The sequence below is a fragment of the Danio aesculapii genome, chromosome 15 (genome assembly GCF_903798145.1).
Source record: "Danio aesculapii chromosome 15, fDanAes4.1, whole genome shotgun sequence".
NCBI classification, from domain to species: domain Eukaryota; kingdom Metazoa; phylum Chordata; class Actinopteri; order Cypriniformes; family Danionidae; genus Danio; species Danio aesculapii.
Genome location: NC_079449.1, coordinates 31,030,274 through 31,057,793, shown reverse-complemented (window position 1 = coordinate 31,057,793; position 27,520 = coordinate 31,030,274). Strand labels below are relative to the sequence as shown.

General features: G+C 32.3%; 1 protein-coding gene across 1 annotated transcript; it reads left to right on the top strand.

The window, feature by feature from the left end:
- Positions 1 to 1,827: 1,827 nt before the first annotated feature.
- On the top strand, positions 1,828 to 27,520 carry vmp1 (vacuole membrane protein 1). The gene is made up of 12 exons (XM_056474313.1): positions 1,828 to 1,919; positions 3,748 to 3,854; positions 6,389 to 6,521; positions 7,167 to 7,257; positions 7,496 to 7,606; positions 12,505 to 12,672; positions 15,113 to 15,244; positions 16,423 to 16,503; positions 17,975 to 18,091; positions 20,300 to 20,361; positions 24,002 to 24,104; positions 26,563 to 27,520. The coding sequence occupies exons 2-12, from the start codon at positions 3,776 to 3,778 to the stop codon at positions 26,704 to 26,706; spliced, it is 1,221 nt and encodes a 406-aa protein (XP_056330288.1). The 5' UTR covers positions 1,828 to 1,919; positions 3,748 to 3,775; the 3' UTR covers positions 26,707 to 27,520.

Genomic DNA, 27,520 nt, shown 5'->3' with positions numbered 1-27,520 from the left:
CCTGCCTGGAGGTTTCTAGTATACCTGGAAAGAGCTTGATTAGCTGGTTCAGGTGTGCTTAATTGGGGTTGCAACTAAAATATGCAGGACACCGGCCCTCCAGGATCGAGTTTGGGCACCCCTGACCTAAATGAACAAGGGGTGGTTAGGTGGTACAGCATATATAAATTGTATACTGCATTAGACTAAGTAGGGGGTATCATATTTACATTGAACAGTCATTTGTTCTATTTGGTCATTTAAAGCAACACTCCATGTTTTTTGGAAACAGTGTCATTTTACAACTCTCCTAGAGTTGAACAGTTGAATTTTACTTTTAATTTCAATCCATTCAGTCAATCTCCAGCTCTGGTGGGGTTGTCGCTAGCCGGAACTTGACGAGAATTATTTCTATTATTTATTAAATTTCCCAATAATTGTGTGTGTGTTTTTTTTAAACATCTACCCATACCCCAACTCTAAACCCAACGGTCGCAGTAATGTAAAAACAGTAATTCTACCGAGTATTATGTTATCTATTAAAATACCCAATAAGTTTTATTTTTTAACATCTACCCCTAACCTAACCCTAAACCCAACCGTCGCAGTACTACAAATATATTAATTATTGTTATACAGCATCACAAAAATTATGGTATATTGACGTGCGTATCCGCAGCTGTATCCTATCTAGACTTTACCCATTTTTAGCTTAGATTAGCATAAATCACTGAATTGGATTAGACCAGTAGCATTTCGTAAAAATAAATAAATTAATTGTTTTAATAATTTTCCCATTTAAACCCTGATTCTCTGTAGTTACTGTTCTTCGTGTACCAAGACTGATGCAAAATTAAAAGTTGCTAGATGCTAATGGTCTAATCTGATTCAATGATTTATGCTAAGCTAAGCTAAGCTAAAAGTGCTCCTGCCAGACTCAGAGATTGGCTGAATGAATTCAAAAATGATAAAACTCAACTGTTTAACTCAAGGGAGCTTGTAAAATTTGCATATTTCCAAAAAAGTGGAGCATTCCTTTGCGAAAGCATCAGCTAAATGATTAAATGCATAATAATGCAAGTAGGATCTCTGAAAATGTGAAAGTTCTAAGAGCGTGTGAATGCTTTTTGTAAGTTTAAATAATAGTAATTGGCACAATGTTTCAATACACAGATAATACTCATTTAATACTGATTTGAACATTGTGACCCCCTTTATGCAAAAAAATAAATAAAATAATAATAATAATTATAAATTAAAAAGGCTACTGTTGTGAGTGAATATTCACCAGATTAGCTGTTCAATGTCAAACACAATAGCATAAATACCACCCAACAGAAAACTGCTGAGACCTTTTTAATATTGCAGAAATTTATTACTACATATTTGAAGAAAAAAACTGCATATAAACATGTACCGGCTTGTTGTTGTCTGTCTGCTGGAAGTTTTACAAAATTACAAACTGCATTATGGCGACTGTAAATAGTCATACTGAAAAAGGACATGAACTTGGGTAATTCCACAGTGAGAAGTTAGAAACTTCTACTGCATTAAAATACCGGAAGCGCAATTGACAAAATAAAAGACCGCCACCGAAAATATAAATAGCTTTGTGGGTCGACCTAAAGTAGACTTTCTATTTTTGTTTCTATCGACGCAGTCCGAAGCTGGTGAACAATACAACAGATAAGTACGTTTTATTAGAAGTGTTTAATGAACTTTTCTATAAATAAGGGATGGTAAAAATCGGTTTCTGTTGGTCTAAATAGCGATGATTTTCAGCCATTAACGTATTCCAGTATTATGATGAAATCGACAAAACCTATGACAGTCGGCTTTTATTGTGAAACAACCGCCGCGCTCCACAGCTGAACGTGAGTCATTTCCGCTGGCAGTTATTGTTGCTTATTGCTGCTGTCGGGACGGAAGAGTGGTGTCAGGTATGTGTTTCTTCATTTCACCTTACCACTGTTACTACACGTTACATTCCTTTTAGTATAAACATATATAAACATCACTATACAGACAATGCCGAGTCTGGAATAAAATCTAAACGCTGATGGTGGACTCAGAGCTAATCGAATCTGCTAAATCTTGCCGGTTCATCACCCACATGGGCTGTTTGAAAATAAGATAACATCAATGTCATTTGAAAACGATAATTGTGAATTTAAGTCAATCTTAACTATTCAGCACTTACTAGAAAATCTAACACCTTTGGTTTAGGTTCTGGTATGAAGTTCTGGTCTAGTTAGGTTAGCTTAAGTGCTAGTTAAAGGTCCTAGAGCAACCTATAACAGGTGATTAGAGTCCTGTGGAGAATAAAATAAATTCACTTATACTTAAATGCAATATATACTACTTTAATTGTGTCAATTGCTGTTTGCTTTATATGTTTTCTATTGTGTTTTTATTTTTAAAGTAATTATAATATCAACTGTCTTTTATTTATTCTTTATTGCATTTAAAAATAAGTTGTCTTTACACACACACAATACATTATATATATATATATATATATATATATATATATATATATATATATATATAGATAGATAGATAGATAGATAGATAGATAGATAGATAGATTTATTTATATATATATATATGTCTGTGTACATTTAATTTGCAAACAATAACAATGCCTTGATATTCTCTTTCTCAAAATATGTGTACAAATATTATAGTACAATATACATCATTAAAAGGGTGTGCGTGGGGTCTTAAATTTTAAAAAACTAAATTTTAGGCCTTAAAAATTCTTAAATCTACTGAAATGTTGTGTTGTAGGCCTTAAATCTTTTTTCAGCAGGTCTTTATTTTCTTTTGTTCATGTATAGCTGCTCAATCTTGGCATAATGGTTTAATTGCTTCCCTTACAGTAACATTTGTTTAAAAGTTCTCCATGTGTTCACTGCTAAGGATACTGACTGACCTGACCTATTTTATATTATTAAATTATTATATCTTTTATTATGGCATTATTACATTTATTTAATTATGATCGTTTTAATAGGGCAAGTGAAAAATCTTTCCCAACTGGGATATTCGAAAAGAAATCCTTAGCATTTAGTCCTGTATAGGTCTCAAATTTAATTCTTAATGGTCTCAAAAAGGTCTTAAAAAGTCTTAAATTTAACTTTGTGTAACCTGCAGAAACCCTGATAAAATGAATAAATACACAACAAGAATTGATAGTGTGCGAGATCGTTTGTTTCACTTTTTTGCTTTGAATGAAAGTGTCTGCCAAACGGTTAAACGCAAGTTCTCCTTAAACAGGGTGTCCGCAGGCTCTTCAAAAGTATTAAAAGTTGATAAATCAATGTAGAGAAATTTAATTAAATAAGCAGTTTTCACCACTTCTTCATATTGGAATTTGAAGGTTCTATCTGCGTTCTGAATGATTTTGAGATATTGAGCTTCAACGTTTTTGCATTCCATAGCAGACAGTATGTGTGTAACATTTGTTTTTTTAAATTAAAAGTCCTAAAATGTAAATAACTTATTTTAAAAAAAACATAATGTAAATAAGTTGTCATTTAATAAGAATATGTCAGTAACTCAATTTTGACAATGTCAGATAGAACCTTATAATTTTAAGGTGAGGAGCTGTCTCTAAAAGATTCAAGGTTATTTAAAGAACACAACCTTCATCAATCACAGAGTTATTTTTTCGGCTGTTTGTCTGCCCTGAGCAAACTTAGCAAGACCTCACTGAGTAACGTTTTTCATGCATGATGGCATCACAGAGTTTGTTTGTGTGTGCAGGTGCCTGAACTGTAAACAGTAGTGGGAGATGGCTGCAAATGGAGCGGAATGTGAGCAGCCGCAGAAAAGACTAGGGCCTAAAGACAAGCAGAACGGCAGCTCTACAGGTTTGTAAAGCTGGGAGAGAGAGAGGCCTGATCTAATCAGGGTGCCACCGTGTACGCCTGAGCTGAACTGATCAAGGGTCAGGAGGACCAGAGATAAACTGGAGATTAACCGACCTGTCCTCATCATCACTTACACATTCAGCTGTCATCACAGACCTCAGTCACCATGAAATAATAAAAAACACCTTATCCAAGTGTGTTGTAGATGTTATTGTAAATGATTCAGCAACTCGTTTGTTTCAATTTTGACCTCTAAAAGGAATAGTTCACCCAAAGTTGAAAATGACCATTTTACAGTTGAAGTCAGAATTATTAGCCCCCCCCCCCCCCCCCCCCCCCCCTTTTTTTTTTTTATATTTTAAATGTTTCCCAAATGATGTTTAACAGAGCAAGGAAATTTTCACAGTATGTCTAATAATATTCTTTCTTCTAGAGAAAGTCTTATTTGTTTTATTTTGGCTAGAAACACTACTAATCTGCATTATTTAAAGTATCTATGTACTTAATCAGAGTTTCTTAACTAATTAAATCTATTAAAATACATCAAATAATTAAACAGACCAAATCTGATTGAATAAATGAAAGATTCGCATGAATGAGTAAACTTCATTTAAAATAAGTAAATACATAATTTTAACTCTTTTCTTAATAAAACGTGCGTACAGTTGAAGTCAGGAATATTCGCCCTCCTTTGAATTTCTTTTTCTTTTTTAAATATTTTCCAAATGATGTTTAACAGAGCAAGGAAATTTTCACAGTATGTCTGATAATATTTTTTCTTCTGGAAAAAGTCTTATTTGTTTTATTTCGGCTAGAATAAAAGCAGTTTTTAATTTTTTAAAATCCTTTTTAAGGTCAAAATTATTAGCCCCTTTAAGCTATATATTTTTTGATGATCTACAGAACAAACCATCGTTATATAATAACTTCCCTAACTACCCTAACCTGCCTAATTAACCTAATTAAGCCTTTAAATGTCACATTACGCTGTATAGAAGTGTCTTGAAAAATATCTAGTCAAATATTATTTACTGTCATCGTGGCAAAGATTAAATAAATCAGGTATCACATCACATTCACAATAAATCAGCTTGGCACATTCTATGAGCTTCTTTTTCTGTTGAGCACAAAAGAAGATATTTTGAAGAATGCTGGTTGCTGGCACCTGTCGTGAATTTCAAAAAGAGTGAAAACCAGGAGGATTTTTGGTGTCTTTAAAGCAGAATACTTTAATAAGGACTTGCCATCACTGTGTCGTTCATCGAAAAATCTCTTCTCTACTGCAGCTTGCACACAATTAAATACACAATTTAGTGGGCGGTGCTTATTTGTAGAAACAGAAACTGCCATTACAGGTTTAGTAAAGAAATCTTGTTTTCAGGGCCTTGCCAGAAAGTATCACCCGGCCATTTGTTAGACAAAAGACACAGCCAGGCCTGGAACTGTTAATATGCATTACTATGGAGACATGATACTGGATTTCCCACATAGGCTGTCAGGCCTGATGTGCCTATCACTTATAATTTGCATTACTTTGGATAAATGATACTCTCAGAGCATCTTACTATGTAAAAACATAGTTTACTGTATATATTTAAATAAATTTGTGATCTTTCACAGCCATTGACTTTTAAACTTTTTATTTCATTATTTTATTTCTTTTGTGTTTAACAGATGAAAATAAAAACTCTGGTTTTAAGCAAGTAAAGGTTTAGTAAATGATGACAGAATTTACATTTTTGGATGATTTTTCCCTTTAATATTACATTCAGATGTACAGTTTAAATCAGAATTATTAGCTCCTCCTGAATTTTTAGCTCGTTCATTTTTTGTTGTTGTAGTTTTTTTGTTTGAAGGAAAGATTTTTAACACATTTCTAAACATAATAGTTTTAATAACTCATCTCTAATAACTGATTTATTTTATCTTTGCCATGATGACAGTACATAATATTTGACTAGATATTTTTCAAGACACTTCTATACAGCTTAAAGTGACATTTAAAGGCTTAACTTGGCTAATTAGGTTAACCAGGCAAGTTAGGTAATTAGGCAAGTTATTGTATAATGATGGTTTGTTCTGTAGACTATTGAAAAAAAAAAATAGCTTAAAGGGGCTAATCATTTGACCTTAAAATGTTTTTAAATAAATTAAAAATTGTTTTTATTCTAGCCGAAATAAAACAAATAAGACTTTCTCCAGAAGATAAAAATATTATCAGAAATACTGTGAAAATTTCCTTGCTCTGTTAAACATCATTTAAGAAATACTTAAAAAAGAAAAAGAAATTCAAAGGAGGGCAAATATTCCTGACTTCAACTGTATGTCAGATTTTATTTTTTTGACCATTCTCTTGTTTTCGATCATAACCACAGGCGCTGCACACTTTTATAATAATAATTATATATTTTTAGCTTAATAATTTGCATGGTTTGCAAACTTACCTTTGTACTTGGACAAATGTTACACAAAAACATAATAAAAATGTTGGTAATAATTAAATGATTTTAAAAACGTATGTATTATACTTGCAGATTCATCTCTGAGAGAGAGAAAGCAGCAGGACCGAGAAGAGCGTCTCTCTTTAGTGTTGTGGAAAAGGCCTTTTATCACACTACAGTATTTCTTCCTAGAAACCATCATTACTCTTAAAGAATGGACATGGAAGTAAGAAATTAAACATTTAATGTGCGCTTAATGTTAAGTGTCATTTTTTTGTGTGTAGATTAGCCAAATTAGTGGAACTGTGCATGTATATTTTTGATTTGACAGCAATGATCAAAAGTGACAATGGAAGATTTAGAATTTTGGAAGCAAAAAAAGTCAGTCCACACCACCATCAGATCAGCTTGTAGATTTATGTCATGTGACACTGTAAACTGGATTAAAGATGCTGAATATTTATTATTTTCCTCAAATTTATATTATAATCATAATAAAATATAATGACTTCAGTTAATAATAATAATAACCACAATATTACAGTACATTCTTTATTAAATAAAGTAAGAGCAACCCAGACTTTTACCATTTTTAGTGATGTAGTTTTTTAATTTAATTTTAGTAAAATTATTGTGTTATTGTCATTAAAAAAACACATTTTAAAAAAATATATCTACAATTTTCTGTATTTTTTTGGCAACTAGCTGAATTTAAGTAGTTTTTTATTAAAGGTTTCTTTTATTTCAACTACCAAAATAAGCTTAGTTTTAGTAAATCATAAATGTAATAGACTTGTGAACGTTAGATAGATAACGTTGTCATTAATGATTACTTGAGTTATTTAATAATATTAATTTCCTACTTTTACAGGCTTTGGCAGAGAAGAGGTGTGGTATTTCTGACAGTAGTCCTTTTTTCACTTTTCTCACTGGCTTATTCAATAGAAGGAGCACATCAGGAGGTGAGCTCAACATTAACCGTTTCCCCTCACCATTTTGTAATCAGATTCAGGATTTTGTTGTTAAAGAACTCAAGATCAGTCTCTTCTAACCCCCCCTGTAAGTTAGTAATTTAATGAAGTAGGTTTATAAGTAAGGTATTAACTACAAGCGAGTTGAGTTCCCATGCTGTAATAGAAAAAAAAATAATCTTACTGCGTCTTCTCTGTGTGATCTGGATGTGTTTGCTGTTGTTTGTAGTATGTGCAGCACCTGGAGAAGAAGTTCCTATGGTGTGCCTACTGGGTAGGCCTGGGTATTTTGTCTTCGGTTGGTCTCGGCACTGGACTACATACGTTTCTCCTGTACCTGGTAAGAGTTCTTGGCTTAAATTTAGACATTCTCTGGTTCTGCAGAGCATTTTTTAAAACCCTATATATATATATATATATATATATATATATATATATATATATATATATATATATATATATATATATATATATATATATATGGATGGATTTATAGTTATAGTTATAGGTGCAGTTATAGTTTGTATATAGATCTATATATATATAGATATATATATGACATTTGAAGTGACATTTGAAATGACATTTGAAGGCTTAATTAGGTTAACTAGGCAGGTTAGGGTAATTAGGCAAGTTATTGTATAATGATGGTTTGTTCTGTAGACAATCCAAAAAAAAAAAAAAAATAGCTTAAAGGGGCTAATAATATGGACCTTAAAATGGTTTTTAAAAAATTCTAAACTGCTTTTATTCTAGACGAAATAAAACAAACACGACTTTCTCTAGAAGAAAAAACATTATCAGACATACTGTGAAAATTTCCTTGGTCTGTTAAACAACATTTGGGACTTCTACTGTATATGTGTATATATACATTAAATGTCCTCATCTCAGACTTTTGGCCAGTAGTGTACATTTGCAGAAACACACACACACATTACCTCAAAGCCAACAAACATGGATGAAAAATTCACGTGATTGTGTGTTTGAATACAGTATCCTTGTGTATTTCCCTAGATGAATTGTCAGGGGCCCGGTGAGGCCCTCAGAGTATATGTGTGTAATATCCCTCCGCAATTTATTAATAGTGTGACAGCGAGAGTGTGTGCATCTCGTAATCAGAAGCTTTCACCAGTTTCCACTGACTCGGATTGAACTGTGAGACAGTGGTCAGGAGTGTCCATTTCCACTGGCTGTGCTGAAGTCACACCACTCTTTGTCACTCTATCTTTTTGTGTGTCTATGGGCGGCATTGTGAAATAATGGGATGTGAAAGTGCAAATACACACAATGTTTCACCACTAGACTTTTGTACAAAGACGAGTGTTTGTTTTTCACACACTGTGCTCTATTTTTGTGATTTGAAATGTAGAAAGGAGTCAATTTAAAGAAAAAAAGAACAACATATAGCTGATGATTTATTTAAGACTGTCTGAGATTATTTTAAAGCACTTCTGAAATTTGAATTGAATTTGAAATTTGTTTTTAGTTTTCTGCATAAATGATTTAAAATTAACTTTAATAAATGAATAAACTACTTGAAGAGTGGGTTGAAAATTTCCTCTTAATATAAAGTATTTTCTATAAGTGAAAATAATTAATAGTTTTGCAAACAACATTGTCTTATGGGTTATATACTTGCATATAGTATGATTCAAAAGGTTTTTTTTTGAGTATATATTTTTTTGTAGTTATTGGTAAAGTTTCTTAAGTTCACCAAGACTCATTAGTGAAAACTGCAAACTACAATGAAAACATTTCATAGTTCTTTACTATTTTAATAAATATTAAAATAGATAAACCTATTTAATTTCACCCATTGGCATTTAAATATTTCTTTGTTTTATTTAGTTTATTTACTTTAATTAAAATTAAAACATACTTTTGTAAACTGAAATTAAAATAAAACCAACTAAAATTTAATAATAATAATAAAAGATTTAAAATCATTTACATTTTTTTAATGAAGAACTTATCTAAAGTTTATTTCAAATTAAACATAAAAAATACAAATAGTTTAGACTGTTAATAAAAACTACAGTAGTTGCCAAGGGCCACTATAAAATAAGACTAGTCTGTAGTACATATTATTAAAGGGGGATTCAATTGAATAGGACTGTAAATTTAATTAAAAATCACAATTAATCTTTGTTAGAGAATTTCATCTTTCAGTATTCTGGGATCTTTTGCTTACCAAGAAAAAAAAAGAAAATGGCAAATAAAACTACTATTGCACAATTTTATAATTAAAATCATGTATTTTCTACTTTTAATATATTTAAAAATGCCACATTTTCCTGTGATTCCGAGTTGAATTTACTCAACAAACCAAAAATCATGCTAATTGTGCTAAATATGTTTTGCTATAACCACTTACAAATCAGATGTGTTGCTTAATATTATTAATATTGCTGAATAACCATTCATTTATATATTTCAAAAAGTCTGATCTCCTTGGCATCAGACCCTCTTTTAAAGCTTAGTTAACCCTTTGACTGCCACTCTACCAAACTGTTGACCATGTTTTTACTGTTTTAAATAATGACTGTTTTAAATGATGGTTTACACACACAGCATTGTTGGTTTACCAAAAGAAAAAATCAAACAAACATCCTGTTGCACTACTACATTAGATTTTGGTTTAATTGTTTAAAAAAACTAGAAATGAGAATATTAAATATTTTATGGCATAAATAAAAAAAGGTGATTTTTAATATTCAAAAATGTTTTATTTTGAATATTTGTTTTAAATAAATTGGTCTTACACTTCATATTTTCAGATTTTTCATAGTATATGTATTAAGTCTGCTTCTTTGACAATGAACCGACATATCAACCATTTGGTAGAGGCTGATGTTTTAGAAATTATGGGATGTGTTGGAAAAAAATGCATTGAGTGTGTTAACTAGAGACATTAGGAGTTAAGAAATGCAATCCAATGCAATGCAATTTTTTTCTTGGTGGGGTAGTTAAAGGGTTTAAAAGCTACACTGTAAAAATTGCTGGTTTCCACACACTTCCTTCATGTTGTCCTAACACAAATCAATTAAGTTAACTTAATTGTTTTATGAATTTAAGTGGATTGAACATAAAACCATTAAGTTGTCCCCAGAAATTCAAGAATTGTGTTGATTCAGCTTATTTTAAGGAAGTAGTTTGACCAAGCTGCAAAAATTTTTTGGTTGTCAGAGCTAGCAGATTCTCATCATCTGCATCTGATGATTTTATTGTGGAAAATGCTTGTCAGGTTTCAGATCCTGAGAAATAAACTCTGTAAGAAGTAACCAGATAAACCAGTTGCAGTATGAAGCTCTCTGCTGTGAGAGCATTATGAGCTCATTCCTCTGAATTGTGACTAACATATGATGATGATCCGGAATGGCTGACATCACCAAAGATCCCAGAGTAACCCAACACCACCATCAATATTTACACTGGATTTAAGTTTAACAGGCTCTTAGTGCATGAATCAGATATCTTGTTGCTTTCTGTTTAATATAAAACCACATTTTCAAAGTGTCGCTCACCTCATCTGTCTAGTATTTCCTGTTGGATTAGGACTGATTCGAAGGGAAACGTTTACTAAATGCAATCGTGGGACAGCAATTATGTATTTTTTTCTTTTATCTCACTACATTAAGTATACTTTTTAATCTGAGTAGTTTTAATTCAGGAAACTTGTACTTTTTCTTCACTTCATGCAGAATCTACATACCTTTTTTTATGCACTTCTCTACATTTCTGAAATGTATTTCACATGAACTGTAGCTTACACCTCACTGATTCAAATGGTCTGTTATGAAACTTGACTGTGGACAGTTGTATATTTCTGTATTAACAGGTTTTGTTTAAAACTAAAAGCAAAACAGCACCATTGTAGCATTTAACATATTTAAAACTAGTATGATTACATACAGGTCTTCTTAAAATTTCAACACTTCTCTTTTTTGAACTCTGATATTATATTGTAAGTTTTTAATGGTCAGCATACATTTACACACATTTTGTTTTTTCTTAGTGTTATATGCTAGGCTATATCATATATTTAGCTATTTTCATGTTTGCACACTTGTAGTATTGGTAGTATTCAACCTGTCATAAGTTGTTAAATATAAATACAATTAAACATCTTGCAAAATAAATGGAAAAATCAGAAATTAAACATTAGTGCTGTCAAATGCACCCTATATAAAAGGTTTCCATTCATATATATGTATATATATATATATATACACACACACACACACATTATTTTTTTCCCCCAATTTCTGTTTAACGGAGAGATTTCAACACATTTCCACACATAATAGTTTTAATAACTCATTTCTAATATCTGATTTATTTGATCTTTGCCATGATGACAGTAAATACTATTTGACTAGATGTTTTTCAAGATACTTCTATACACCTTAAAGTGACATTTTAAAGGCTATATATATTTATTTATTTAAGCAAATTAAATTTAAGCACAGAAATGTGTCCTTTTAACTGAAGTCAGTTTGAGAAGTAGGACTTTAATATCTGTACTTGCGCTAAAGTTTTGATTTGTATACTTAACCCACCACTGACTAAATGGTACCACCTGAGTCATCCATGCCTCCTTCAGTTGATCAGAGGTTAAGAATGCTAAATGCTTCGCTTTACTCTCCCACATATATTCTCCCACGGATTGATGGGGAAGAATGACATCAGTCCCTGTTTTCACTTAGCAAATGAATTGTCAATTTGGTAAGTGGTTCTTTCCATCGTGCTACATTTGAGGTCATCAAGCTTTTTGCAGTCGCATTATAACCACAAGTACGTGTGTGGTAGTTTTTGGTACAAGTTCAACAAACACTTGTTTACTTTACTCATCTTAGAAGTGCGTCAAGGTATGCGGGTGATGCTCATTTGCAGGCAGTGTTTATGCTACTTCACGTCATGATTGTGCAGTTTGTTTTGCAGACAATTTGTTAATCCTTGAACATCATTTCTGTCCAAAAATACAATTCAGAGCAATCCCTAGATATAACACTACCTGCACATTATTGCTAAAATCAGGGAAATAGTTGGTGAATGGTATTAATGTAGAACCACCAATTCAACCCTGAATGCAAGTCTAAAATTTCCCTCAATTCTGATTGGTTGATTGGACTCTTGTTTTAGGATGAGCAGAAAATGTTGCACTTGGTACAATGAGGTTGCTGATGTGATGTGTTATTGCAGTATGTAAACATGCGATTGCATCATTTCCTCCAGGGTCCACACATAGCTTCTGTCACCTTGGCTGCGTATGAATGTGGCTCTGTGAACTTCCCCGAGCCACCGTATCCAGCACAGATCGTGTGTCCGGAGGACGAGGCCCTGCAGGAGAGCATCTCACTGTGGACCATCATGTCCAAAGTTCGCCTGGAGGCCTGCATGTGGGTGAGTGTCTGAAGAACTAAAACTGCTCAGTTCTGCTCTCGGAGATCAGCGGCTGATTGAAATGTCCTGCTTTAATAAATCAGAGTGGAACTAAACTCTCATGGGAGTAGAAACTCCTGCAGTGGGCTGTGTTGAAGATCAGTGAAAGTGGAAGGATAGAAGAGCAGACACTCTCTTAAATACTCTTGAAAATCTGAAAGTAAAGAAGTTAGTGGTCACATTAATTGAATATGTTAGCCAGTGTTGCCAGATTGTAAATGTCAAAGTATCATATCAGAACCTCAAAATGATCATATTTGGAGGAAAATGATCGTACACGAGTCAGATGGAGAGTATACAGCTATTATCTACACAAATAGCATTTTGACACAGTTACCACAATAAGAAAGAAAAAATCTAGGCGTACGTTGGAAGGTTCAAACTCCATCTCCGAGTCGCTGTGATCAGATACCTGCGTGTTGAAGGATTCATTTCGCGGTACAAATTGGACCGCAACATAGTGCTGCTTCGCTTGAAAGCAGTGCTTCCTCCCGAATTTTGAACACACTCTGAGGTGTGCATGAGCCCATTCAGTGTATCTGTAACGAGCCGATTTTGTGGCTTTGTTTTGATCAGATTAACTTTGGAAAAAATACGTTCACATGATGCATTTGAATGGGGAAAAACAAGAACATCAAGGGCAAACTCCCCAAATGCTTCTCATCTCCCTTTTCAGCACTGCTTTTTAAAACGTCATTGCTTAAACGATCGACCTGACGATTCAACCTGAAAACTACTGACCTAAGCACGGCCATGAGCGGCAGGAATGTTAACTCATGAGAGAGAGACATTCTCCACCTTGATTGGTTGAGAAGATGTGATGTTAGATTTTCTACATACAGACAATAGACAAAAGATGCAGCTAGATCAGTAAGTAAAGAAGCCCCATAAGATTACACTGAAATAAATTTTAAATGCCATAAAATTCTGAAATTATCGTACATTATAGTATTTTTTTTTTCATTATTTATTGTACATCGTACAGAGGTCACAATTATCATACAAATATGATAATTATCGTAGTCTGGCAACGCTGATGTTAACACTTAAAACTATACAAAAGCGTGAGGCCGTCTACTCTGTTTCTATATACCATTTATACTGAAGATAGAATGCTCGAAATAAATGAATTTGATCTATTTTGGAAAAAGGCTGTAACATAAAAAATGTGGAAAAGTGAAGCGCTATGAATACTGTCCAGATGCACTGTAGATAACATTATTTATTCGAAAACCACTGTTAAAATACATTTTTCATCATTTTAAACACACACACATATATGTTGGTATTAGTGGTTTACAGGGACTTCATGGGCGTAATGAATTTAATACAGTTACCCCTAAACCCAACCCTCGCATGAAACATGTGGCATAAGATCAATTTGAATGTCAGAAGACCCCATAAAGTGTGATTTTGTTAAGCATGTCCTTGTTAACTATTGTAATTGAGTACAATTGTCATAGCCTTGTCTTTATACAAAAACTGCCCTTGTAAACCACCAAAACCAGTACACACACACAGTTTAAATCTAGAAATAAAACGTATACATTTATATTTTTTGTTATTTAAATAATTCATAAATGTGTTTTTTTATGCATGCATTGCTATTTATATTAATTTAATATTTGTGCTATATACATTTAAAAATGTTGTTACTCATAGATCTATCTCTAGTATAGATGGATGTAGTATATACTAATATAATTAACTTTTCAAGTGTATGAGTGTATGAGTGTTTCCCAGTGCTGGATTGCAGTTGGAAGGGCATCTGCTGTGTAAAAGATATGCTGGATAAGTTGGCGGTTCATTCCATTGATAGGTTCGGTCCATTCTCCTGATAAATAAAGGCATTAACCTGAAGGAAAATGGAGAACATATTATTTAAATTCAATTCAAGTATATTTGTACAGTGCTTTTCACAATCATTATTGTTTCAAGGAAGCCTTTCAAAAGGTGCACCTTTTGCACTACAATCAAAAAAGTTAAGGGTATTAGTTACCATAGATGTATTAGTTACTGTTAACTTTTAATTAACTAGTAACTAATATTATACAACTATTATAAATTATAAGCAGTTTATTATGTTATGTTTAAAAATCATGCAAAAATCCTGTTATTTATTTCATTTGGCCTAAATGAGATCTTTCCTAATTGATATTCAGAAAACTATATGTGATTTTATTTATTTATTTTTAATTCAATTTCCAGTCTTAAACTGTAAGCAGTGATGGGCTGCTGCATGTAACATTTTCAAAAGCAAAACTAAACTAAATCCTATTAAGTTTTTGAAGACTTGCAGAACCCAGAAGCTGTTGTTTCTCATAAATCACGCTTCATCTCCATTATGCTCATCATTTGTATGTGTGTGTGTGTGTGTGTGTGTGTGTGTGTGTGTTTTCAGGGTGCGGGCACAGCCATTGGTGAGCTGCCTCCGTACTTTATGGCTCGAGCGGCACGAATGTCTGGAGCAGATCCTGATGATGAGGATTATGAAGAATTCGAGGAGATGCTGGAGCAGGCACAGAGCGCACAGGTCTGGAATCCATCTAAAAAAAAAACATGTCAAAGTAATGCTTCACCTCAGCAGGAGATGTTCAAAGCCTAACTAACAAGGCTTTAGGAAGCTGACAGTGATTGAAGCTGATATTGTATCCTGTTTGGTGGGAGCCGTCCCAGTGTCTTATTCCCTTGAGTCCTCACTATTGTGGTTCACTCGTGCGGGTCACATGACTTCTTGGAAGGCTCTCCTCTGGTTTCCAGTAAAGTCTTTGAGCAGCAGTGACTCAGATGCAGAGCTTCCCTTTAATCACAGCCTCTTAGTGTCTAAGTGGACCCCACATGCTCTGCGCCTTCACACTAAAACTTTTAATTGGTCATCTTTAATATGGCGGAGTGCACCACGAGGTCTGCTGATTAATGGCACTCTTGTTTGATGTGTAAGAATGTGGCAAAAGTTTCATCAAATATTTTTAATATTGTTTATTTATATTGTTTATATATTATTCATAATACAGGTTTTGTCTTTAGTTATTGTTGAATAACTGATTCCAAACTGATCCTGAAAAATGATTTTTACATAATAAATGAGTGGAATATATTACAATAATGATGCTGGTAACTCTAAATCAATAACATTTGTTAGTTAACAATATGAAAATGTTCTAAAGTGTTCATCTTTATTTTAATTTTCTGAACTAATGTTAACAAAAATTAATACTTTTATTGTTAGTTTATATTGTTGTTATTTATGTTAGTTTATAGTGTTTATTAACTACTCTCTAAAAATAATGGCAAATATTCAAGACAACAAATATTTATGTTGCTTTAAGTTAATCAGGTTTAACTAATTTTTTAAAGTCAAAATTTAATTGAATATTTTTGTTTGATCTATGCTGAGATGACTAGAAAAGTTCATTTGATTCATTGTAGCAATAACTAATGGAACCATGTTGTGAAATTGTATCGTGTTATTTATATAAAATTGTCTATTCTTTTATTATAAAATATAATAATATAAATAATTATATTTGAGTTATTTATTTGTACAATAAAGCATTATTTAAAGCATTTCAAGTCTATTTTACAATATATCACAGCATAAAAAGTAAAACTTCAGTATTGAAGGATAAGCTTTGCTTGTCAATGTCTTTAATTATTTTTATTTATTTACTTGTTTACCTTGAATGTTTAAAGTTGTTTAATATCTTTTAGGATTTTGCATCAAGAGCCAAACTTGCAGTGCAAAACATGGTGCAGAAAGTGGGATTTTTTGGAATTCTGGCTTGTGCCTCTGTAAGTAACATTTTATTAAATAAATCGATACTTTAATGTTATTTAACATATTTTCTAACATTAACAAATTATGAACAATATGTTAAATATTTTATGTTCTTTGTTTTAGTTAGTTAACGAAAATAAAGCCATTCAAATGCTTTAAATGCTTTTTTACATAGAGTTTTTGTCTTGTTTGTAGTCTAAAAGTTCTTAAATCAAGAAGCATTTTTTAGACAAGCAAAAAAAGTATGTTTTTCAGATGTAATGTGTCAAAATTAAGGAAGTTAAAGAACCACCAAAATATCTGCCAAAGGGGTAAGCAAAATAATCTTATTTCAATGCGAAAACAAGATTATTTTGCTTAACCCCATTGGTAGGTTATTTTGGTTGTTTTAAGGAAAAACTTCCTTAATTTTCTCATTATTTCTGAAAACAAGACTATATTTTTTGCTTGTCTACTAAATACTTCTTGATTTAAGAACTTTTAGATATTTGCACTAGAAACAAGACAAAAAGACTTGTAAAAAAATATTTTTTGCAGTGTTAAAAAGCACTTTGGACATTAGCAATGCATTAGTAAATGTTGAATTTAATAGCAACTATGTATTATAAATGCTGTAGTAGGGTTCATGTACAAGTATTGTTCATTATTAGTTCATGTTATTAAATATATTAATATAACTTTATTGTAAAGTGTTTTTATTAAATTGATTAATAAAGCTATGAGCCACAAAAAGTTGTGGTTTGAAGTGAATTTGGGGTTTGAAGCCATGGTGTTTATTGCTTTTATAAAATAGTTTATTATTATTATTATTATTATTATTATTATTATTATTATTCCATATATGTAGCAAGGTTTGACAACTCAAAATTATTTCACACTGAAAACAAAGCAAATAAAAGTCTTTAAAATTTGTTTTCAGTGCTGTTAGCGGATTGGTTCCAGTTGTTTTTGTAAAGTACTTTACAGCCTTCTATAACTGCTTTAAACACTGCTCAACCAATCAGAATCAAGGACTCTAACTGTCTTTTTTTTATAAATTAATGTAACTTGCAAAACAATATAACTAAAACAATGCTGTGTGCTGGGCTCTATCCTCTCATTGCATGTGCACTTGTATGAAGGTTTTTTTATCAGCTAAGAACTATAGTGAAGGGCTTATAAAATGTGTAAAAATAAAAAAGTGACAATATTCACCACAAAATCATAGAACAGCTGTGAGGAACTACATTTCTGTAGATTATATTTAACTTTAGGAGGCATTCTTTCCTATATTTGGTTAGTTTAGATGTCTTTGGTTCATTTTGTGTTTATCTTCAGATTTCAGCTGAAATGCAGCAATTTGTTTGGTGGTCACCAAGGTTTAGATGGTAGTGTTCATCAAATAAACCACACTAACAAAGTTCAATTAATTCCAACTAAAGTGTGAACACAACCACTATATTCTCTTTCTGTGTTTACTAATAGTTCTGCCTATTTGCTTGCCAGATCCCGAATCCCCTGTTTGACCTGGCTGGAATCACCTGTGGTCACTTTCTGATTCCCTTCTGGACCTTCTTCGGAGCAACTCTTATCGGAAAGGCCATTATAAAGATGCACATTCAGGTATAGAGAGAGAAAGCAAACACTAAAGGTTCTATAGAATGCATTGAAACAATATGTTACATTATTCTCTGATATTTACATAGAAGGTACGTGGCATAGGTAAGTGCAAAATCGACTAAAACCAGTTTTATAAGCCCATTTACGATTGAAAGGTCTTATTTGACCATATTTGGAAGGGTTTTGAATATTAATGAGCTGTGCTCCGACATCCCTGCAGCTCATGTCAGTCTTCTTACACAAACACACACAGGAAACACACACAAAAGAAAAACAACTTGTTCTGTTCTGGATAAAATATAGACTAAATTATAATTATACATGTCAAAAGGGTCTGACAGAAATGCATTTAGAGTTGGAATTTGTGTGTTTAAGAATTATCAACAACCTCAGCGTAAACAGATGAGTCTTAATTATTATTACAGTAGATGAGAAGTTTTATTACTCTTTTTCATTCAAGAAAAATCACTGTAAGAGCTGAGTAATGTAAAACGGTCCATAAACATGCATTAAATCTTTATTTTCAGCAGTTGTGTTTGCTGCCTCATTAAAAACATGTCATGCAAAACATACATTTCACAATATACATGTTAAACTTACCAGATACATTTAAACAGACCTCATGTGTTTTTACGGAGGCACTGAATACATTTATAATCCGTATATCCTACATTTTGCTGTGAACATTGAAAGACACTCTATGGCAGAGATGCCGAAACTAGGGCCCGCAGGCCAAAGTTGGTTCATGGTAACCTTTGATTTGGCCTACCGTTCCATTTGAGAAGAGAGGGAGAATGATGAGGAAGGTTGGGGCAAATGCCTTCAACAGAGATTGTCAATTCTAATTTAGAATTATAATCTAACCATTTGTTGGTTTAATTGTTGAGCAAAGAAACAAACTGAAATTAAATGCTGCGAATGAATCAGATTTTTAAAAAATGTTAAAATGTAAATACTGTTGCTTGACAGATAGAAAACAATGCCTCCATTGTGTTATAAAGTAAATGGAATTGTTGGTTTTTATTTTAAGAAGTTCATTGAAAAATGTAAAAAATAAATAAATAAAATAATTTATATGATTATACTTTTTTAAATGTTAATAAATTAGGACGTTTCAAAGGCATCTTTAATGTTATGCATTTGGCTCACCCTCAGTAAAGATTCGTTTTTGGCCCTTCATAAGAAAATATTTGGGCACCCCTGCTCTATGGTCATGATTGGCTACCTCCTTGCTTCACAGAATGGCTCCATTTCTCTTAAGCCTTTCCCATTTTCAAAATTGGAGCCCCTTAAGAGAGTACATAGTAAGTAAAAAGCAAGCTTAAAAAAAAGTGTTTTTTTTTTTTTTTTTTTTTTTTTTTTTTTTGCTTGTCTGATTTTGATTGGGATTTTACACTGTGTTAAAATCAATGGAAACAATGGTGTTTGCGGCTCATGGTAAAACATCTCCGTGTACTGAACTCTTATGGGAGTGGGGTTGACAAACCACCTGTAGAAAACACACTCGTTCATCTCTTTGACACTTTAACTGACACTTGCACCAGTTTTGTCACTCCATATAAAAAAACAAACCAACAAAAAAAAAAACATTGTGCATTTATGAAACGTGCTTCCCACAATTGAGTGGGTTTGATAAACCACCTGTAGAAACACTCCTCCCTCTCTCAAAAACAAAAAAATTCCACTCCCCATTCTAACTCTAGCTCTTAATTCTCTGAGCGCTAACAGTTCCTTTGTATAATTGGCACTTCTTGTGTGTATTGCCTTTTCTTGTTGAATTGCTGAATGCCTCCTAAATTGTAAGTCGCTTTGGACAAAAGCATTTGCTGAATGACTAAATGTAAACATATTCAGCTATGCTTAGGTATATCTAAATTTCATTCTATGGCACCTTTAATCACTGTTTGAGTGAGAGATGATTCCCATAAATCAGAGTGTTTTCGTAGCTGACCATTAGATCATCAGAGACACACCTTTACATGAGTCGTGAATGTTGACTCAGCAGAATATAGACAGATCTCTTTGTTTCATCCAAATGATGGAATCATGAGCCATTTGCTGATCTCAGCAGGGGTCACATATTTTAATATACTCTAAAGACTTTATCTGCCCTCCACAAAAAAAAACATGAAACTTCTGCCCCCGGGGTATGTAGAAGATGCTGTTGATTCATTGTCTGACTATGTTTATCCACTTTTTGTGTCTCTGCAGAAACTGTTTGTTATCATTACGTTCAGCAAGCACATAGTGGAGCAGATGGTGTCTCTGATCGGGTGAGTAACAATTGACAGACAGTGCTGAACATTATAGCCAGTAAATAAAGACCTACATCAGTTAAAGAACATCTGAAATTGATCTTAGTCATTCATGCTTGACAGATGGTTTAATATAATTGAGATCAATTTATTAATATAAATTAGGGCTGCACGATATTGGGGAAAAAGAGGATATTGCGATATTAAATCTTTTCTGAGATAAATATTGCGATTATGAGTGCAGTTTTACAAGATCGATTGAATAGCACTATATTTGACAGTTGTCTAGGCAGTCTAACAGTATTCAGCTACAGAAATTGAACAATCACAATGTAAAAAAAAATAATTCTTACTTCGTCTAGTTTCTAGTCCAAATATCTAAACAATTCATAGATCAAGTAAAAATATTACCTTGTTTTCAACTTCAGATGAAATGAAGAGTTTTTCCTTTTAAACAAATAAAATGATCTGCCAGTGGGGTATGTAAAAAAAATGCGTTTTCGCTTTGAAACGTAGATATTTGGACTAAAAACAGGACAAAATTGATAAATATTGCATAAATCACTGAAATGATATATTGTGTAGCCCTAATATAAACTGAAATATTAAGTTTAAGAGTTCTGTTTCTGGTAAAGTTGCCATTAGTTTTAGTTTTTTCAAAATGCTTGTTTAGTTTTTTTATTGGAATACATTTTTAAATCAAAATAACAATAATTTAACAATTTATTACACAAAATTAAAAAGTAATTAATAAAACTGCTTTTATTCCAGCCAAAATAAAAGACTTTTTCCAGATAAGTTGTAGAAAATACTGTGGAAAATTCCTTTGACCTCATCACTTGGGAAATATTTGATAATGACAATTACAATTTCACTGGAGGGCTAATAACCTTGACTTCAACTGAACATTTTAAATGAGAAAAAAAGTATTAATTCGGGCTGCACAATATATCGCTTCAGCACCGATATCGCAATGTGCACACCAGCAATAGTCACATCACAACATATGCAATGTTATGTCTAAATCATAGTTGACCAGGGGCCACAGAATTGTATTTAATTACTGCATTTACATGGAATATATACAATTTATGCAAAAAAACATAAAAAAATCTTAGAATTTCGTCTTGTTTCTAGTCCAAATAAGCCAAAACAAGATTATTTTACTTCCTCCACTGAGAGATAATTTCACTTGTTTTAAGGAAAAACTCTTAGTTCTTCTCCAGTTGAAAATAATAATAATAATTTTTTACTTGATCTAAGAATGTTCAGATATTTGGACTAGAAATGAAACAAAGCAAAGTAAGACAAGCACTTATTGCTTTGTAATTATTAGTTTTGTACCTGAATGCTCTTATGCACCCTCAGAAAACAGTCAAATAGAGCTATTCAAATTATCTTATGAAGCCATGATTATATAATGTTTAATAGAAATTGACAATTTAAATAAGAAAACAGTACAGTAATAAATTATAATTTGACTAAAAATGTACCTTGTAGGTAAAATTATGTACATTTTATATAGTATGGGTTACAGCAATATCCATCCATCCATCCATCCATCTATTAAACAAATAAATAAGAAAGAACAGGAACATCATCACTAAGTCATCATTATATGTAACATTATTTTTAAGAGATGAGTAATGGTGTGGAAAATGTAGCTTTGCTTTCACAGAAAGAAAAAATATTCATGCACATTAAACTGAAATTGATCAATAAATCCCAAATAGAGAAGCATACTTCTAAAAAAAAAGTTCCTTTTTAAAGAAATTGACTGGAAGGGTGTGTAGATAAAGCTTCAAATTCATCTCTTAGCTTCAAATAACAAATGTCATTATAATGCAAATACACGAGAGCAAACAGAAAAAGGATCTAGTGGTGTTCAACTGTGAGCAACTCAATTTAATGCTTGCATGCAAACCCATCTGTCTGTCTATCTAGCATAGTCAGATCTTTACCATTGTTTAGTGTGAATCATCTAAAGAACAGCATATAGTTTCAGTTCCTCTAAACTCCAGTAAAGTACATGAGAATGGCTAAATCTGTCTACATCATTTTAATCTCCAAAATCCTCTGCGTTTTTAAAAAGTGTATCATTATATTAACCTCCCAGCAAGTATGTTTTGTTAAAAGATGTATAATAGATGTCCAATAGACATCTAAACATAGTCATCTTGACTAAAACAAGGCTAATAGACATCTAAGAACAGGCCAAAACTAGACTAGTCATCAAATAAACAGAAATGAATGACTACACATATAAAGCCCGTCTAATCTGTCTATTTGACTAGTCTAGTTTTGGGCTATTCTTAGACGTCTGTTAGATTTTCACTGACAGCCCAAGTTTAGCCTCGTTTTAGCCAAGCTGTCTACGTTTAGATGCCTATTAGACGTCTATTAAACACAAAATTGTTTGCTGGGCTTTTAATTTGTGACCTCTATTGTGACTATTTTCATGGCTTGAATCAACCATAACTATTAAACAAAACTAGCTAATTGACATAAAAATATGCTAAATCCTGTTCGTTATAGTCTTTTTGTTCTCTGCATTGTGCCTTTTAGTTCGATTTATCCGATGACATGATCACGACATCATCACCCTTACTCTGCATTTTCACCACACACCGAGTCCACTTATTAGTAAGCTAGAGAAAGTCTCCATTTATGGTGATGTCTGTGCGCAGATTGACTTTAGATGATGCAGCAGGGTGACTCAAAATTAGACATGTGGATTGGAAACAAACTCAAAAGAAAATGAAATTACCATTCATCTGTGAACGAGGCACGACAATTGCAGCTTCATAATTAAGCCAATCATAATCAGCATTTTAGAACGCAGTCAGCATGTCGCTATGTTGTGGTGAGGTTAAACTTGTAGCACTGTGGTTTATTTCAACAGCATCTTTAGTAGATTAAACTAAATTAAAGCGATAGCTCAACCAAAAAAGTTCAATTCTTCCATCATTTACTCACTTGTTCAAAACATATTTGAGTTTCACTCAAAAATATAAGACAATATTATTATTTTTGTTGTTTGTTCAAACTACTTATTTAAAATGAGCTGAAACAACAGAATTGTTGAGTTTGGAGGGGCACAAACTAATTGTTTTATGTTCAATCAACTTCAATTTGTAAACACTAATAAGTTAACTTAATTCCTTCATGTTGTCCCAACACAAGCTGTCTGTGTGGAACCCAGCATTTTTTACAGTGTCCTCCTTTCATTTTGAAGATACTTTGAAGAATGCTGATTGCTGGCATTCATTATAGGAAAAAACATTATGTAAGCAACCAGCATTCTTCAAAACATCTTCTTTTGTTTTCGACAGAAGAAAGAAACTCAAGGAAGTAAAAGCACATTATAATAGTGACTATCCCTTTAAATGACTGGTGCAAGTTGTGATTGATCCTACATGACTGTTGGGTTTCACTGACATTCACTACCACTCAGAACGGGGCGGTTCTTTCTCACTGCAATGATGACACAGTATTGAGTCACTTCCTCTTTAATTTGGAGGAAGGAAGGAAGGAAGGCTGAGTGTTTATAAGTGAGGGTTGAGAGCTGCTGCTTCAGTGTTCTGGAGGCTTCACTGGAGCGTCGGCCACTGCAGCGTCTGGTGAGTCTTCTGCTAATGCTGTTTGTTCTGTTATTCAGTGTCGTTCCTGGAGTCGGAGCATCTCTTCAGAAGCCTTTCAGGGAATATTTGGAGGCCCAGAGAACCAAGCTTCACAACCCAGCAGGCAATGGAGCAGCAGCAGTAAGAACCGGCCAATGATGTCCTCTTTTTTTTTACATTTTATTTGTTATTTTTGTTCTGAGGTTAAGTGGAAAGGACTTTAATTTGGCCTAGCCACTAAATAATTGGTATATTGTATGATTTTAATAGTCTTATTGAGTTTGTTTTTGGAGTTTTTTTTATTTGGTATTTATCCAATTTTAAGTTTTATTTCATTAGATTTCTATAATGTTTTAACCTGAATTGGAAGCACAGTAAAATGTTTTCTTGATATTAAGGATGTTTTATTTGTTTTAAAACTCATTTGAGTAATCTTGATTTTATAAAAACATATGCAGTTGAAGTCAAAATTATTAGCCCCCCTGTTTATTTTTCCCCCAATTTCTGTTTCAACACATTTATAATTATAATAGTTTTAATAACTCATTTCTAATAACTGATTTATTTTATTTTTGCCATGATGACAGTACATAATATTTTACTAGATATTTTTCAAGACACTTCTATACAGCTTAAAGAGATGTTTAAAGGCTTAACTAGGTTAATTAGGCAGGTTGGGGTAATTAGGCAAGTTATTGTATAATAATGGTTTGTTCTGTAGACTCGAAAAAAATAAATAGCTTAAAGGGGCTAATCATTTTGACCTTAAAATGGATTTTAAAAAATTAAAAACTGCTTTTATTCTAGCAGAAATAAAACAAATAAGACTTTCTCCAGAAAAATATTATCAGACATACTGTGAAAATTTCCTTGCTCTGTTAAACATAATTTGGGAAATATTTTAAAAAAAACAAAACAAAATTCAAAGAGGGGCTAATAATTCTGACCTCAACTTAATTTTACTATTTTATGTAGTTTCAAGTTAAAGTGATCCTTGATTTAAAGAAATATTTTACTTTTTATATAGTTTTACTTTTTATTTAGTTTATTTTAGGTTGTATTTTATATTTATTATAGTTTTAACATAAGCTGGAAGCACAGAAACGTGTTTGTTTTATATTATTTTGACCTTAAAGCAACACAGAACAATACAGAAAGCAACAACAATTATACAGACAGAAGAGAAATGCAAACAAAAGAAAAAAAAAGATTTTAAAACCATTGTTGCTTCAGTTCCTCCAACTGTATTTGTAACATTGTTGACACATGTATAACACTGAATTATTAGCCCCTCTTTGAATTTGTTTTTCTTTTTTAAATATTTCCCAAATGATGTTTAACAGAGCAAGGAAATTTTCACAGTATGTCTGATAATATTTTTTTCTTCTGGAGAAAGTCTTATTTGTTTTATTTCGGCTAGAATAAAAGCAGTTTTTAATAAAAAAAAAAACATTTTAAGGTCAATATTATTAGCCCCTTTAAGCTATATTTTTTTTCAATAGTCTACAGAACAAACCATCATTATACAATAACTTGCCTAATTACCCTAACCTGCCTAGTTAACCTAATTAACCTAGTCAAGCCTTTAAATGTGCTTTTAAGTTGTATAGAAGTTTACTGTCATCATGGCCAAGATAAAATAAATCAGTTATTAGAAATGAGTTATTAAAACTATTATGTTTAGAAAGGTGTTGAAAAAAAAATCTTCTCTCTGTTAAACAGAAATTGGGCAAAAAAATAAACTGGGAGGCTAATAATTCAGGGGGGGCTAATAATTCTGACTTCAACTGTATATATCTAGGCCAGTGGGCACAGGCAATATGATGATCTTGCAGACGATGACAGAGTTATACCTTTAAACTATTATCCTTGGCATTTGACAGATAATTAAAAAAGGGTTTCCAGGTGGCTTTGAAGCCAGCAATGTTATCAGATAGAGTGTGTCTAAGTCTCTCGAAATGTAAAGTGCTAGAAAATTCTGAAAGCCAGGATTTAAAAAGTGGTTTAGATGCTTTTTTTTCCATAGACAAGGTCACAAGAATAAGCCTCAGAGTAAAAGCTGAAAATTTCGCTCAAAATTCAAAAAGTTTTGGGCATGATTAAAAAAAGATGTCCTAAGAAGCCTTCCGCAGATTCACATTTGTTACATTTAGAGGAGATGGAGGGGTAGAATTTATTAAGCTTAACCCTAGAATCCAATGAAGCCAGGAACGTGTTTTTGATTCTTTTTCTTTTGAGTTCGCATGAAACTCAGTGCAGTTTGACAATTTTATTAATGTTTATTAATTTCTAAAACATGTTATTATTCATTCAGTTCATTTTTTGCATTTACTTTTTTATTTGTATTTTTATTCCGTTTCAATAGTACTTACACATTTCTTCCTTACTTGATGAAGGTTTTTGGGCTAAGTTAAATTTGTTTTAAAGTAATTATTAATTTTATGTTGACTAAAATCATGGATTCATCATATACACACACACACATATATATATATATATATATATATATATATATATATATATATATATATATATATATATATATATATATATATATATATATATATATATATAATAAAGTATTTTTGTTCTTGTGCAGGGTGAAAGCTGGCTCTCGTGGGTGTTTGAGAAAGTGGTGCTGGTGATGGTGTGCTACTTCATCCTGTCCATCATCAACTCCATGGCACAGAGCTACGCCAAACGTCTCCAGCAGAAGAAATACTCAGAGGAGAAAACTAAATGACGGACTCACAGAAAAGCATCTCACGCTCCTCCTTTGGAACCTACAAAATATTTAAGCTAAAACTGCTACATGAGCACTGATTTCTGTGCGCTTCTGTATGTTAACCTTCATCCAGATCCCTTTAGTTCAGTCCCTCTTCATTTGTCTGTAGTTTGCTCGGCTATTTAAAAAAGAAAATCACATTTAACTTTTGGAGCGTTTTTGTCTTTAAACTACCGAGGCAGTCTAGATGACTGGCTGTGTGTGTGGACTCATATATTTGTTGCAATGCCTTATGCAACATTCGGAGGTCATGCTTCCATTGAAGTGAATACAGTTCTTAATCAATAGATTGATTTATTTAATTTCTAACATACAGGTATGGATGGGCAGGGTCTGCTTTTTTCTGAGGTTTCGTGATTGGAATTTTCAGGGATGTTTTTTTTAAATGGATATTGATGTCATTTTTTGTATTTCTTTAACTGTTCGAAGAGGAGAGCAATATCAACTCGGATCATGGTGGTTTCTCAATAGTTTGCACATCTTGTAAGTTATGGTTGGACTAGACACGCACATGATGTTTATTCTCTTAAACTTAAATCTTAAACCAAAATGTCACAAACTTAGTGGATGTAACTTTTAACCCAAGAAAATGACATGCTGTTTGCATTTGTTTGTGCGTTTGGACCTTTGACTTTTGAACTAAAACCATAAATTGATCCATCCTTTTATTTTCTTATTTGGGCTGAAATATTTGTGTAGCTAACTGAAATACTTAATTTTTTCTTTCTCAGAAATATTGTTGCGTTTGTTTGACATTAAATTGATTAATACA

Bases quoted from the DNA above. Each gene is read 5' to 3' on its own strand.
- vmp1 (XM_056474313.1), top strand. From the start codon at position 3,776: ATGGCTGCAAATGGAGCGGAATGTGAGCAGCCGCAGAAAAGACTAGGG. The intron at 3,855-6,388 runs GTTTGTAAAGCT...TTATACTTGCAG, and splicing joins GCAGAACGGCAGCTCTACAG to ATTCATCTCTGAGAGAGAGA. The intron at 18,092-20,299 runs GTATAGAGAGAG...GTGTCTCTGCAG, and splicing joins TTATAAAGATGCACATTCAG to AAACTGTTTGTTATCATTAC.